Below are 14624 nucleotides of genomic sequence, written 5' to 3'. Positions count from 1 at the left end.
CTATTATCCCTCTTCCTTTACCACTTCACCCATTTGTATATTTAAATAACTTTTCCCATATATTCTTTACCCTTTCTATGGAATGTAAGTTAAGATTTCCTTATTCCTGGATTTTATGTGGTTGTCATCCTTTGTTCATGTTACGTGCATTCCACTGGTGGGACATTAAACATGAAAATAATATTTTCAGGTGCTGAACACTGTGCCAAGACACAGAGCAACAATAAGTCAGATAAAGAGTCATCAATGGTTTACCAAAAATTTCCAGAGGACTGCAGGTAAGGCATTCAAAGTTACTATGTTTTAGTCTTAGTTGATCCATGTATTTTTTTTTGCCATAGTTTCATGCACGATTTCCTTAAACTTCTGCACCTTTAAAAATGTAGCCCCACCAATAATAATGTGAAGTTGGAAGTCTCAATATCTACCTAATCATTGTGGCATAATCATTGATTTCATTTTACTTGGATACGTTTGTATGTCTTAAAAAATACTGACGTTTTATTTGCCAATTTTCATGACTTATTACATTGCTTTGTATATAATGTGACAATTTAAAACATATATTTTTTATTTTCAAAGGTGCAGTTTTAAATAAAATTATCGGGTCTTTATCAAGAGTTTTTTCAATATCTAAAAATTATGTAATCCTCTGTTAACATGTTACTGAATTCTTCTAAATAATAAAAATATTTTCAAAATTGGTTAATTTTTTTTTTTAAACCACGCTGAAACTTCAGCTGGTTAGATTTTGTAAATAGTTTCGTAAAAATTTGCATTTCTGAATGTTACCAATTAGAATGAATGGTTTGCACTCTCTAATACACACTTCACCCATTCTGTCCATTTGTTTAACATTACCAAACCATCTTGATGTCTAACACATGTTCTTTATTGACTTTGATACTACATTTTCTTAAATATTTTCTCGGTACTCAAGTTCCTCATAGTCGATTCCTGCTGCCCAAATTCTTTAATTTTAAGTTGTTCAGCTTTTATATGCAGGGTTGGCATTATAACTTAGGAACTCACTTTTTTAATCAAGTTGTATGCTGTAAAATAATCTGATCTTGTATAGTATTAAGTTTGCCAAAAGTTAATGTGTACCGTAAATGTGATATTTTTTCATAACACTTAATTTTTTATGTAGTTTCAGTGCTCTTGGACGTCAGTGGTGGACCTTAACGTGAAATTTGTTATACCATTTGCAGATCTCTTCAATTAAAGTCTGCCAAGGTGGTAGTTTCTGGAAATGAAATGCAGAATGGGAGGAGATTTCAGGTACTATGTGACTCTGCAAACTTTTAAGTGCAGAGTTTCAAAGTATCTGTGGTCTCCCTCACATAACTTCATCAGTTTGCATAAGAAATACAGTACAATGTATTAGAAATGGATAACTATCCTAATTATTGGACATTATTTTATATTTTCTTTTATGGGAGTTTGTTTGCCTTACTGTGTTGACTGTAGTGTCAGAAAAATATATATATATATATATATATATATATATATATATATATATATATATATATATATATATATATATATATATATATATATATATATATATATATATATATATATATATATATATATATATATATATATATATATATATATATATATATATATATATATATATATATATATATATATATATATATATATATATATATATATATATATATATATATATATATATATATATATATATATATATATATATATATATATATATATATATATATATATATATATATATATATATATATATATATATATATATATATATATATATATATATATATATATATATATATATATATATATATATATATATATATATATATATATATATATATATATATATATATATATATATATATATATATATATATATATATATATATATATATATATATATATATATATATATATATATATATATATATATATATATATATATATATATATATATATATATATATATATATATATATATATATATATATGTATATATATATGTATATATATATGTATATATGTATATATGTGTGTGTGTGTGTGTGTGTGTGTGTGTGTGTGTGTGTGTGTGTGTGTGTGTGTGTGTGTGTGTGTGTGTGTGTGTGTGTGTGTGTGTGTGTGTGTGTGTGTGTGTGTGTGTGTGTGTGTGTGTGTGTGTGTGTGTGTGTGTGTGTGTGTGTGTGTGTGTGTGTGTGTGTGTGTGTGTGTGTGTGTGTGTGTGTGTGTGTGTGTGTGTGTGTGTGTGTGTGTGTGTGTGTGTGTGTGTGTGTGTGTGTGTGTGTGTGTGTGTGTGTGTGTGTGTGTGTGTGTGTGTGTGTGTGTGTGTGTGTGTGTGTGTGTGTGTGTGTGTGTGTGTGTGTGTGTGTGTGTGTGTGTGTGTGTGTGTGTGTGTGTGTGTGTGTGTGTGTGTGTGTGTGTGTGTGTGTGTGTGTGTGTGTGTGTGTGTGTGTGTGTGTGTGTGTGTGTGTGTGTGTGTGTGTGTGTGTGTGTGTGTGTGTGTGTGTGTGTGTGTGTGTGTGTGTGTGTGTGTGTGTGTGTGTGTGTGTGTGTGTGTGTGTGTGTGTGTGTGTGTGTGTGTGTGTGTGTGTGTGTGTGTGTGTGTGTGTGTGTGTGTGTGTGTGTGTGTGTGTGTGTGTGTGTGTGTGTGTGTGTGTGTGTGTGTGTGTGTGTGTGTGTGTGTGTGTGTGTGTGTGTGTGTGTGTGTGTGTGTGTGTGTGTGTGTGTGTGTGTGTGTGTGTGTGTGTGTGTGTGTGTGTGGTGTGTGTGTGTGTGTGTGTGTGTGTGTGTGTGTGTGTGTGTGTGTGTGTGTGTGTGTGTGTGTGTGTGTGTGTGTGTGTGTGTGTGTGTGTGTGTGTGTGTGTGTGTGTGTGTGTGTGTGTGTGTGTGTGTGTGTGTGTGTGTGTGTGTGTGTGTGTGTGTGTGTGTGTGTGTGTGTGTGTGTGTGTGTGTGTGTGTGTGTGTGTGTGTGTGTGTGTGTGTGTGTGTGTGTGTGTGTGTGTGTGTGTGTGTGTGTGTGTGTGTGTGTGTGTGTGTGTGTGTGTGTGTGTGTGTGTGTGTGTGTGTGTGTGTGTGTGTGTGCGCGTGCGCGTGCGCGTGCGCGTGCGCGTGTGCGCGTGCGTGCGCGTGTGTGCGTGTACGTACGTGTTTATTAAGATATAATTCCATATTCTTAACCCTAGACTGGGGTCACTCACAAGTTGTTAGGCTGCTGAATTGATCTGATACCTACTTGGGAGTTCATCAGTATTTGTTAAACAGAGGTGCTGGTGTTTGTAATAGGTGTTATGAGCAGTTTTAATAGATAACGGTAAGCAGTCATCCCTTATCTCCTAACTTGATTGAGTTGCACAGTCAATATACCTGTAAATGCTTAGTGTGTTATCTAGTCAGCAAACAGGATGCCATTAAAACAAGTGGTCGTGTGGCAGAGATTTTGACTGGTTATTTATGATTATGTTGAAATCTTGTAATTCTGGAGTGTGCATGTAGAGCAATGAATGTCTCCACATAATGCTTTAGACAAATGTACATATTCCTGTTGTCAATGATGGTATAGGCAAAGCCTCCCAACTGTTCAACTTTTGTAAGTGGTTAGAAAATCTCTTCGAAAGGTGGAATATACAGATGCTGTGCAGTATTTCTACACGTCATATATTTTAGACAATACTTGAAATTTGTTAATCTTTTATACTGGGGAAACATTAATGGCTTTGATGTGGTATAAACAGTTGCACGTGTCAATTCTTATGCATTGTCGAGGCTATTGAACATTAGAGGTACTGTATGCAGCAGTACTGTACTTATAATGCTTCCCTTTTTAGTTGATATATTTAAGAATTACTGTGTATATAAAATTTTTTGTATTTTAACTGCCATTTATTGAATGCAGATAAAGTGATACAGTATTTCCCACCAAATAGCAACATGCAGGTAAAATAGAAATGCAAGTTAAAATTTGAAGTAGAGGCTATTCAACACAAAGCCCAATGCTCTGCTTTGGTAGTTTAGCGTTATGATGGGAGTTATGAATCCATAAAGCTAGATTACCAAAGCATTGAGACGGGTCATTTCATCAAGGGCAGACTTCAGTCTTATGATTGGTTAAGGCAACAAAACGTGAGCAAAATTTAATTCATGCTTGGCTGTTGGCTTAGAAAAAGGAATTGAATTTGTTTGCCAAAAACCTGAAATATTTGGCACTTAGGACTGGCAATATCTTTGGTGATCTAGCTGTATGAGGGATTTGAAGTCATATAGCTGGAACACCATGGGGCATTGCTGCTCCTGTAATCACCAGTTACCTAATAGTCAAGCACTCTTCAAAAAAAATATTTATATATAACAAAAATTAATTTTACTTGTGCCTTTAACCTAATTTTTTAAATTTTATCTTGTAGGAATTTTGCAAAATGTGTCCGAGACGACGACTCCAACTAATAAGAGAGTTTGCAGTGAATTGGAGCGCGCCAATACAGTTTTGTCCCCTGAAGATTTCTCCACCCGTTTGGCTTGCTCTCAACCAGAGGTGCCAACCCCTGCTGGTATAGATGCAATTATTGTAAGTTAATGAATTGGTGAAAAATGTTATGTAGATATTAGATAAAGCTTTGGATTGAGAATGACAAAGGTTGTAGTATTTCATATTTTGAATAATACTCCTTTGCATACAATTAAAATTTATATTTTGTTCCTGGGCTTGAATTATTTACTGTATGGATAATATTCAGTTCTCACTTAATTTTTGTTCCAAAATATTTCATCTTTAGGTATCTAGGTATCTAGCAAATGCTTTTGCATATTTGCTCTGATAATATTTTAACACCATCGCTCGCTTTGGACATTGCTCACGTCCACTCTTTTTCTGTCGTAGCCCTGGACAGCGCTCGCATCCAATACAAAAATATTTGAATAAAATTCATTTATCTGATCGTATTCTGGATAGTTTCAAAATAAGCGCCTTTAGAGTGCGCACAATTTGATACCAAAATGAAAGGTGTAACAAACTTGATGTCAGAACTCATGAAAGATTATAAATACGTTTTTGGTCAAAATTTTTAAATATTTAAAATTCTATTTGTGCTATTATTATGGGACTAGTTTTACAATGCGCACCTTTACATTGCTAACAATTTCATACCAAAATGAAAGATGTATAACACAAATTTGTCAGAACATTGGAAAGATATAAATAATTTTATGATCGTCCAAAACTAAAATATTTGTTAAAATTCCAGTTATTGCTCTATTTTTATGGGAATAGTTTTAAAATGCGCGCCTTTATATTGCGAACAATTTGATACCAAAACGAGCGACGTAACACGAAAATTATCAAACTGAACAAGTATACACGTTGGGTTGCGGGTGTGATAATTGGTTCTCGTTCACAGGTAACTTTAGGCTTTGCTAAGGGGGAGTCACGCTGGTATCTTGGACAATATATGCATATACATCTGCAGGGAATTTAATTGCGAACACATTGATACCAAAACGAACGACGTAGCACGAGAATTAAGGTGAGAAAACTGAAACGAGTATACACGTTTAGTGTCAGTGCTCGCCCGCACCGCCAGAGGTACTTCGTACATAGGCCCGGGGCGCAATACTGTTAATATGCATCACACCCTCTTCACCATGGTGTGAAACACAATACACACAATGTTTCCTTTGGATATTACACATTGTAGTGTAAAATGTGGAAGTTAATCTTGACTAACACTTATCGCACTCACCGCAAAAGCGATAAGTGTTAGTTAAGATTGGGCGCGATTCAACCCTCCTGTCCCCACGTCCTACCCCCCTCCCCCCCACTATTCCCCCCACTATTCCCCCCACTATTCCCCCCACTATTCCCCCCACTATTCCCCCCACTATTCCCCCCACTATTCCCCCCACTATTCCCCCCACTATTCCCCCCCACTATTCCCCCCCACTATTCCCCCCCACTATATCCCCCCCACTATTCCCCCCCACTATTCCCCCCCACTATTCCCCCCCACTATTCCCCCCCACTATTCCCCCCCCACTATTCCCCCCCCACTATTCCCCCCCACTATTCCCCCCCCACTATTCCCCCCCCACTATTCCCCCCACTATTCCCCCCACTATTCCCCCCACTCCCCCCCACTATTCCCCCCACTCCCCCCACTATTCCCCCCACTCCCCCCACTATTCCCCCCACTCCCCCCACTATTCCCCCCTCCCCCTACTATTCCCCCTCCCCCACTATTTCCCCAGTTCCCTGTCTTACCATTCCCCCCTCCCCTGGTCTCCCTTCCCCCCCACCGTTCTCCCTTCCCCCCCACCGTTCTCCCTTCCCCCCCCCACCGTTCTCCCTTCCCCCCCCCACCGTTCTCCCTTCCCCCCCCACCGTTCTCCCTTCCCCCCCCACCGTTCTCCCTTCCCCCCCCCACCGTTCTCCCTTCCCCCCCTCCCACCGTTCTCCCTTCCCCCCCTCCCACCGTTCTCCCTTCCCCCCCTCCCACCGTTCTCCCTTCCCCCCTCCCACCGGTCTCCCTTCCCCCCTCCCACCGGTCTCCCTTCCCCCCTCCCACCGGTCTCCCTTCCCCCCTCCCACCGGTCTCCCTTCCCCCCTCCCACCGGTCTCCCTTCCCCCCTCCCACCGGTCTCCCTTCCCCCCTACCACCGGTCTCCCTTCCCCCCTACCACCGGTCTCCCTTCCCCCCTCCCACCGGTCTCCCTTCCCCCCTCCCACCGGTCTCCCTTCCCCCCTCCCACCGGTCTCCCTTCCCCCCTCCCACCGTCTCCCTTCCCCCCTCCCACCGGTCTCCCTTCCCCCCTCCCACCGGTCTCCCTTCCCCCCTCCCACCGGTCTCCCTTCCCCCCTCCCACCGGTCTCCCTTCCCCCCTCCCACCGGTCTCCCTTCCCCCCTCCCACCGGTCTCCCTTCCCCCCTCCCCCACCGGTCTCCCTTCCCCCCTCCCCCACCGGTCTCCCTTCCCCCCTCCCCCACCGGTCTCCCTTCCCCCCTCCCCCACCGGTCTCCCTTCCCCCCTCCCCCACCGGTCTCCCTTCCCCCCTCCCCCACCGGTCTCCCTTCCCCCCTCCCCCACCGGTCTCCCTTCCCCCCTCCCCCACCGGTCTCCCTTCCCCCCTCCCCCACCGGTCTCCCTTCCCCCCTCCCCCACCGGTCTCCCTTCCCCCCTCCCCCACCATTCTCCCTTCCCCCCTCCCCCACCATTCTCCCTTCCCCCCTCCCCCACCATTCTCCCTTCCCCCCTCCCCCACCATTCTCCCTTCCCCCCTCCCCCACCATTCTCCCTTCCCCCCTCCCCCACCATTCTCCCTTCCCCCCTCCCCCACCATTCTCCCTTCCCCCCTCCCCCACCATTCTCCCTTCCCCCTCCCCCACCATTCTCCCTTCCCCCCCCCCACCATTCTCCCTTCCCTCCCCCCCCCACCATTCTCCCTTCCCTCCCCCCCCCACCATTCTTCCTTCCCTCCCCCCCCCCACCATTCTCCCTTCCCTCCCCCCCCACCATTCTCCCTTCCCTCCCCCCCCCCCACCATTCTCCCTTCCCTCCCCCCCACCATTCTCCCTTCCCTCCCCCCCCCCCACCATTCTCCCTTCCCTCCCCCCCCCCCACCATTCTCCCTTCCCTCCCCCCCCCCACCATTCTCCCTTCCCTCCCCCCCCCCACCATTCTCCCTTCCCTCCCCCCCCCCACCATTCTCCCTTCCCTCCCCCCCCCCACGATTCTCCCTTCCCTCCCCCCCCCACCATTCTCCCTTCCCTCCCCCCCCCCCACCATTCTCCCTTCCCTCCCCCCCCCCCACCATTCTCCCTTCCCTCCCCCCCCCCACCATTCTCCCTTCCCTCCCCCCCACCATTCTCCCTTCCCTCCCCCCCACCATTCTCCCTTCCCTCCCCCCCCCACCATTCTCCCTTCCCTCCCCCCCCACCATTCTCCCTTCCCTCCCCCCCCACCATTCTCCCTTCCCTCCCCCCCCACCATTCTCCCCTCCCCTGTCCCCTCGTTCTCCCCAACAGCCAAGTAAAAGGCAAGTTTTACCCGTCACAGATGTGACGTCTATATAGTAGGTATGGGCGCATGACAGCCGAGAAGACAGCGCTTCGGATACGAAGTCCTGAGGTTCCGGTTTCGATCCCCTGTAGTGGTGGAGACAAATGGGTAGCGTTTCTTTCGCCCTAGTGCCCCTGTTACCTGGCAGTAAATAGGTACCTGGGTTAGACAGCTGCTCCGGGCTGCTTCTTAGAGGGGGTGCAACAAAAAGGAGGCCTAGTCGAGGACCGTGCTGCGGGGACGCTGTGACAAGAAATATGTTTCAAATAACATAACACAAATGTTACAAATTCCGTTTCGATGTTTCTGATTGCATTGATAAATTGAATTTTCATAGATTTCCATTTATTTTTATTTTTATTTAATTATTTTGTGTGACATTGTGTTAGAATTGAGCTGTGTTGTTTACCATAGTGCCACCTTTATCCTCAACTTTTAATGAAAAACAGAGTTTGTGCTTGGCTACTTACCATTCTCAGTAACTTGTGAACTATTCTACTTACTAAAACCCACTTCCACTTGTGCAGTTAGCCGTGTTTCTGGTATTCATTGTCTGTTAGTAACTCAGAATCTGGCAGCGTGCAAAACTGACAAGTTATTGATCTTGGTTATCTTGAGATGATTTCTGGGCTTAGCGTCCCCTCGGCCCGGTCCTCGACCAGGCCTCCTTTTTGTTACCTCCCCCCCTCATGATGCACCCTGTAGCAGCTGTCTAACTCCCAGGTACCTATTTACTGCTAGGTAAAAAGGGGCATCAGATGAAAGAAATATTTTGCCCATTTGTCTCCGCCTCCACCGGGGATCGAACCCGGAACCTCAGGACTACGAATCCAAAGTGCTGTCCACTCGGCTGTCAGATGCCCTTGATAATTAGTTACAAAATTGCTAAGTTATTCTAGGTTATTTAATTGCTTTGTGTGGGATATGGTAAGCAGTAAGGTCTACTCCACAGTATACTTTACTTTTGAAGATTAATTGCCCAGTGGCTTGTTTAGGTTTAGGGATTAGGAGATGCCTCTGTTAATAACTCAAATGACATGGAACATCAACATTTCTTTTTCTTTTCAGAGTGGTGCAAATGTAAATTTGGGAATGTTGAGCTTCTCTCAGCCTGTTAAACCTGACCAACTTCTGCTGTCTTCACAATTAACGCAAGGAACACAAGCAAGTCAGACACCCCTGCAGCGCTTGGTTAAACGGATGACAAGAATATTGGTGAGGACCACACTTGAAGACACACTGACCCATCTGGAAACACTGTTTAACAAATTGAATTACACTCATCGCTACCATACGGCTCATGTTGTAAGTACTGTACTGTAAAACTTTTAGCCGTTTTTTTTCTGAACCCAGGGCTACAGACAAAATGCTGAAGGTTTATATAATTAAATGACTAGCATTGAAAGATCCTGGAGGAAGCAAGAGCTGATAGGCTAATGTGATGGCATTCTCCCAGAATAGTGTTAACCTAGAGGACATGTGTATCCCTTGCAGTCTTGCTGCTGGAAGGTCTTTGATACTGTCTTGCACGAGATGATAAAGATGGGGGTGGCTAGTTAATATTATTGGAAAGACTGGTATGATTATAGACATTGAGAGGTTTGAATAGTGATGTTCTAAGCAGATCAGTAGTCTTTTTGCTGTTTATTCAAACAGTGTGTTGTCGTATTTGAGAAAGTGGTTTTAACTACATTGCACTACCAGTAATTACAACCATCACCATTTATTATATTTTGGTTATGAATGCTGCTGTGGGCACAATTTATAGGGGGTTGCTACACCAATTATTAGCTGTGATAGTCATATTTGCAGGGGAAAATTTGGAGTGGAAGCCTCATTAAATTGGCATGTATTTTATTTATTATATATAAAGGTGTTTAATTAACATAAAATTGGATAACATTATCTAAAATTGGATAACATTATCTAATTGTACAGTTCTCTTTAATGTTAATGATTTTGCTCATAATTGACTGTATAAAGTGTAGTGTAAAATATTTTGCAGCTGACTGTGACAACATTGGATCGTCGAGGAGCCCAGCTGGTCCTGAAGGCTAGCGTACTGGATATGGGTCAGCACATCCTTGTAGACTTCCGCCTCTCTAAGGGTTGTGGGTTGGATTTCAAGCGTCAATTTCTGCGCATCAAAGAAGGATTATCGCACATTATTGTCAAAGGGCCAGTCACTTTGAACATTACACCAGCTACCAACATGATTCCTGCTTGATGTCCAAAATATTTGTTTGATATTGAGACCCAGGGCAGTATTTTTGACTAGTCCTTTTAGTTGAATCTTAACTATTGAAATTGAAGGTAGACATTCTGCTATTCAATGGTTTTCAAAAAATTTACATTCCATGATTACCTTTATTCTGTTGAATTAAAATTTTCTAGGTAATAGCTCCAATGATTGCATCATAGTAGTTTAACTACTTCATTTTATAAGGTAGTGAAAAGTATTTTATGGTTAAGACTGGATTAAATGTAACAGTTGAATTGGATTCTCATGAAACTCATTTTTAGCATAAGTGTGCTAATTATTAGCTGTCAATTTCTACTTGAATTGGCAATTTAGATGAATCTTCTATAAAGTTTAAATATATTTGTATAAAGGAATTTTTTTAAGATTAAGTGTTGCATAGCAAAATTTAACCAGGCTCCTGTGGGTACTACATTAATGGAAGTGTTCAAATATGGGGAGCCAGGGTATGTGTGAGTACCCATCACCTTGTGCTGCAGTTGTAAGAGAAGCCTTGCAATGTCCAGGCAACTCTATACTCTTGCAGGCAGAATTCTAGTCTTTCACTGATGGGTGCTTACCATATTAAATGTTTCATTTAGTTTTTCATTTTCATTAATGTGAAATAAATGGTTAATTTATGGCGTAGTGTAAAGAAATAAAACTTTATTTTATCAATCATTGTTTTTTTGTAAGCTGTACAAAAACTTTCCCCTCTACCAACCTGGCTGAGTCAATGTACTTATCAAGTGACTTTAGTTGGCACTGTCATGTTAAGTGACAACAGTGCCATAGTTGGCACTGTTGTTGGTCCCTGGTGTACAGGCCAACTAGTCTTTCCCATACTCTTCAATTAATTTTTACTAATTAAGTCACTTTGCACAAATCACTTACGAACATGTTGGAAAGCTTGGACTTACTGGTTAGTATGTGGCGAGGTCAAATGCCAGGCTCGTTCCAGGTCTTGGCGCACTGGCAATTTTTGTATGATATGAGGTGATGGTCTATTGGACATGGCTTACATTGGCCACGGACGGTTCTTCCTGATGGAATAATTCCTAAAGGTAAAAGTTGTGGTTTCTTGTAGTGAATATTGTATGAGGATGTAAATAATGGAAAACATTTTATTTAAATGAAATACAGATAGGCTATAGCCAAAGAAAGGGCAAAACTTAAACTTGACCTGTGAACAAACCTGGAACACCACTGGAGAAAACTGCTGCAACATCAGATATCTCGGGAGAAGCAAATGCCTTATGCAACATTAGCAGAGAGAACACTAGCACCAGACGACTGTTCCACGTGGCCACCATGTTGACCTGAAAGTTCATGGGCAATAATAAATGTTCTCTGATGACCAAACCACACACCAGAATATGAAGAAACGACATTTTGGCCCATCCCGGACCATTGTCAAGTCACTCCTCCAAAGTGTCCCCTTGTGAGGGGAAGGGGGCTCACATACGACTGGGGCCGGTGAGGGTTTCTTTGGCTGTTACATGTGCTAAGGTACACACCTGGGAATCTTGTTCAGACCAACGGTCCTCCTACTGGAGGGGGCTGCCTTTGGTGGATGATTGGGTGTCCAGGCTGGGGTGAAAGGGAGAATGAGGTCTTTGCACCAGTATGGGAGGAAGTATGACTTGTTAAAAGGGGAGCATCACTGGGGACGATGCACCCCTTCCTGCACGGTCTTGCTGGCTCCCCTGGTAGGTAGTCTAGACTTTTGGAATTAATCTTGTATGGAAACTGGACTGACTTGTCTTACCCAGGCTCATGGGATGGGCGACCAGGAACCCCGAGTCAGTGATGGAAGGCCAGGCTCTGTAGCCCCCGCTACATTGGGCCCAGACCAAGCTGCTGCTCTGACCACCTGACTATCCACCTCTGTGGTAGGGTTGATCCCCAAGCCCCCAGTTGTGACCACTCATCACCTGGAGTGGCTCCTCATTATGACAACTGCACCTTTTAACTCCCCTCCCCTCCAACTAGGGGAGCTCGGTTGTCACTTCTACACACATTCGCCCACGATTCCTTCCGGTTCCAATTCATTCCAAGCTTTGGTCCTGCTACATGGACTAAGTATTTAGATCTGTGTTGTTGATTTTACACGTCCTGCTCATCCATAAACACCTCGTTGATTTGGTGATTTGAGTATAATTAGAAACAGTAAGGTACATAATACCCAGAGGCAGTAGACGTGGTTAGGTATCTGTAGTTCGAGCAAAAATCTTCCTTCACCTGCTGTTCCCGGGATGCTGACTTGCAGTGTTGAATGTTGACACCGTAATATTTGGAGGTGGTGGGCGGAGTGGGGAACACCATAATGTCTCCGCTGTATATATACGACCTCATTACAATGGTCAGTGGCTCGCTTCCGCTCACACGGGAGTTTCCAACAATGTCACATGTTATGGTAACTATGCCTTCATATCATGTATTTATGTAACTTTTGTTCACTATAACTCTTATTATAAGGTGGAAAAACAGTTTAACTAAGTAAGCCCAGTGTGTTTACTCTGATGCCTTTGCTCACCTTGTAATTAAATAGGCACCTGCGAGTTTGTCAACTGTTATGGATGGCATCCCGACAATATTCAGTTGCTGGTTTCCTGTTTTCGACAATGATAGACGAGATCCATATTTTAGTGGTGGTTGTTGTAAGAGATCAACACCCCCTCACACATTTACCTAAATGTGTGAGGGGGAGTTTTCCTAAATTCTAGGAAAATTTAGGTTTGTTTTCCTAAAAACCTAAATTATTTTCTATATTTTTTGTTTTGCGGGAAACGCTTTGCATAATAATGGTTTCATTAGTATGTGTAACTCCTGTCTCTACTCTTATGTACATTGCACTTATGTTCTTTGTACACACATTCATTATGTAGTCCTCGTAGCGCAGCGGTAACACACTTGCTCCGTGATTTGCTAGTGAGTTGGCCTGGGTTCGTATTGTAACCGGGGGGGGGGGGGGGTGAAATAGCTCTCTTTAGTCCATTATCTCGCCCCCAGTTAACTATTCTAGAATTCCCCCAGAGTTCCTACTGCAACTTCTCCAGCTCAACACCTTGTAACATAGGTATGTGATTACCTAGGTGCGACATCCACACGGCATTGTAACTTGACCAACTACCCGCAACTCTAGAGAACTCTAGAACATTTTACTGCCACGAACGTGTAAGAGAACCGAAAGGAAAGAGATGAATAATGAATTAGTGAGGGTTCGGGGTGAGGGAGGTAGAGAGGAGGGAGGAGTAAGGAGGGTCGTCAGGTGAAAGGGAAAGGGGGGAAGAGTGGGTACAGAGATGAATAGGAAGTAGTGGTAGAGGTAGAAGGGTAGATAGGTAGAAGTAGAAACGCTGCCATCATCCATTCTAGTCGGTACATACAAGACAAGGAATGGAACTTGTCTGTATAAAAAGATGTTATTAGCATGTGTCAACTGGAATCATGTTCCAGGCAAGATTCTTTTAGTCAGTAACTCAAGAGTACTCTACACTCTAGTTTGTATATATTAGAAATTCCAAGAACTCGGGAACACAATTAAATTCAAATTAAAAGTAAGTGAATCAAGTATTTATTTAACATGATAAATATCAGAATTCAAGCATTCGAACTGAAGGTTCATTATGTCCAGATAAACAGTGTGAGCCACCACACACAACTTTGAGAGTCGCTACAACTGTCTGCCCCTAGAGATCACACAACATCTTAGTACACGAAATAAGTCACCTTTCATGTTCAACTCACCAAGTGTTTGCCTATAGCTGGATAGAGAGGGGGGGGGGGAGGGTCTGCAGTTGACCGACAGTGTCACCCCCCGTCCGGCCGACAGCCTATCTCGGCGGCTGTCTGCTGCCCTGCTCTGCTGTCTTTGTTGTCCTATTGCTTATTCGTCTCGAATCTACAGCTCCCCGAGTATTTATTTGGGGACCAACTAGCTAACTCTGCCCACAAGTAGGTAGCCCCAGGCCCTCTACCAAGCCACTCCTTGAACGTCGGCTTGTTTGACGAACCTACCTGGCTATCAGGCTTCAGTTATCAGATTAGCAGAAACCAGGTCAACTTAACACGACCTGACGTTGGTCACTTGGTGGTCATTAACACTGTAGAGGTGTGACTTTCGGGCTGACAGAATGGCGCCTCTCAAATCTTGTCTGGCTTGACTCATGTACTATATATATATTAAATAAAACTAAACAAAACACCTTTACGGTGTTACATCATCCTGGCTGGGGGAGGATTGACTGGGCACCGCCAATCCTTAACTGTAGCATCTGTTCACCCAGCAGTGAATGGGTACCTGGTTGTTAAACGAT

At 43.1% G+C, this 14624-nt stretch overlaps 1 protein-coding gene and 1 long non-coding RNA gene across 5 annotated transcripts in view; one reads left to right on the top strand and one right to left on the bottom strand.

Annotated features, from left to right (window-relative positions):
* The window catches only part of grp (serine/threonine-protein kinase grp), a 35967-nt gene extending 24984 nt beyond the window's left edge, over positions 1-10983 (top strand). For all 4 annotated transcript variants that reach the window (XM_045750312.2, XM_045750314.2, XM_045750313.2 and 1 more), the window contains 4 exons: positions 191-278; positions 4422-4582; positions 9135-9371; positions 10072-10983. In XM_045750312.2, coding sequence (XP_045606268.1) covers positions 191-278; positions 4422-4582; positions 9135-9371; positions 10072-10293 — 708 coding nt within the window. In that variant the 3' untranslated portion in view covers positions 10294-10983. The remainder of the gene's footprint in view (positions 1-190; positions 279-4421; positions 4583-9134; positions 9372-10071) is intronic.
* Positions 10984-11227: 244 nt separating this feature from the next.
* On the bottom strand, positions 11228-12665 carry LOC123763231 (uncharacterized). The gene is made up of 3 exons (XR_011222428.1): positions 12547-12665; positions 11501-11624; positions 11228-11363 (listed from the first exon to the last, which is right to left on the bottom strand). It is a non-coding gene; the product is annotated as an uncharacterized lncRNA (long non-coding RNA).
* Positions 12666-14624: the final 1959 nt, after the last annotated feature.

The sequence above is a fragment of the Procambarus clarkii genome, chromosome 49 (assembly GCF_040958095.1).
Source record: "Procambarus clarkii isolate CNS0578487 chromosome 49, FALCON_Pclarkii_2.0, whole genome shotgun sequence".
Taxonomy (NCBI): domain Eukaryota; kingdom Metazoa; phylum Arthropoda; class Malacostraca; order Decapoda; family Cambaridae; genus Procambarus; species Procambarus clarkii.
Note: the sequence above shows the minus strand (reverse complement) of the source record. Positions and strands in the feature narration are given on the sequence as shown.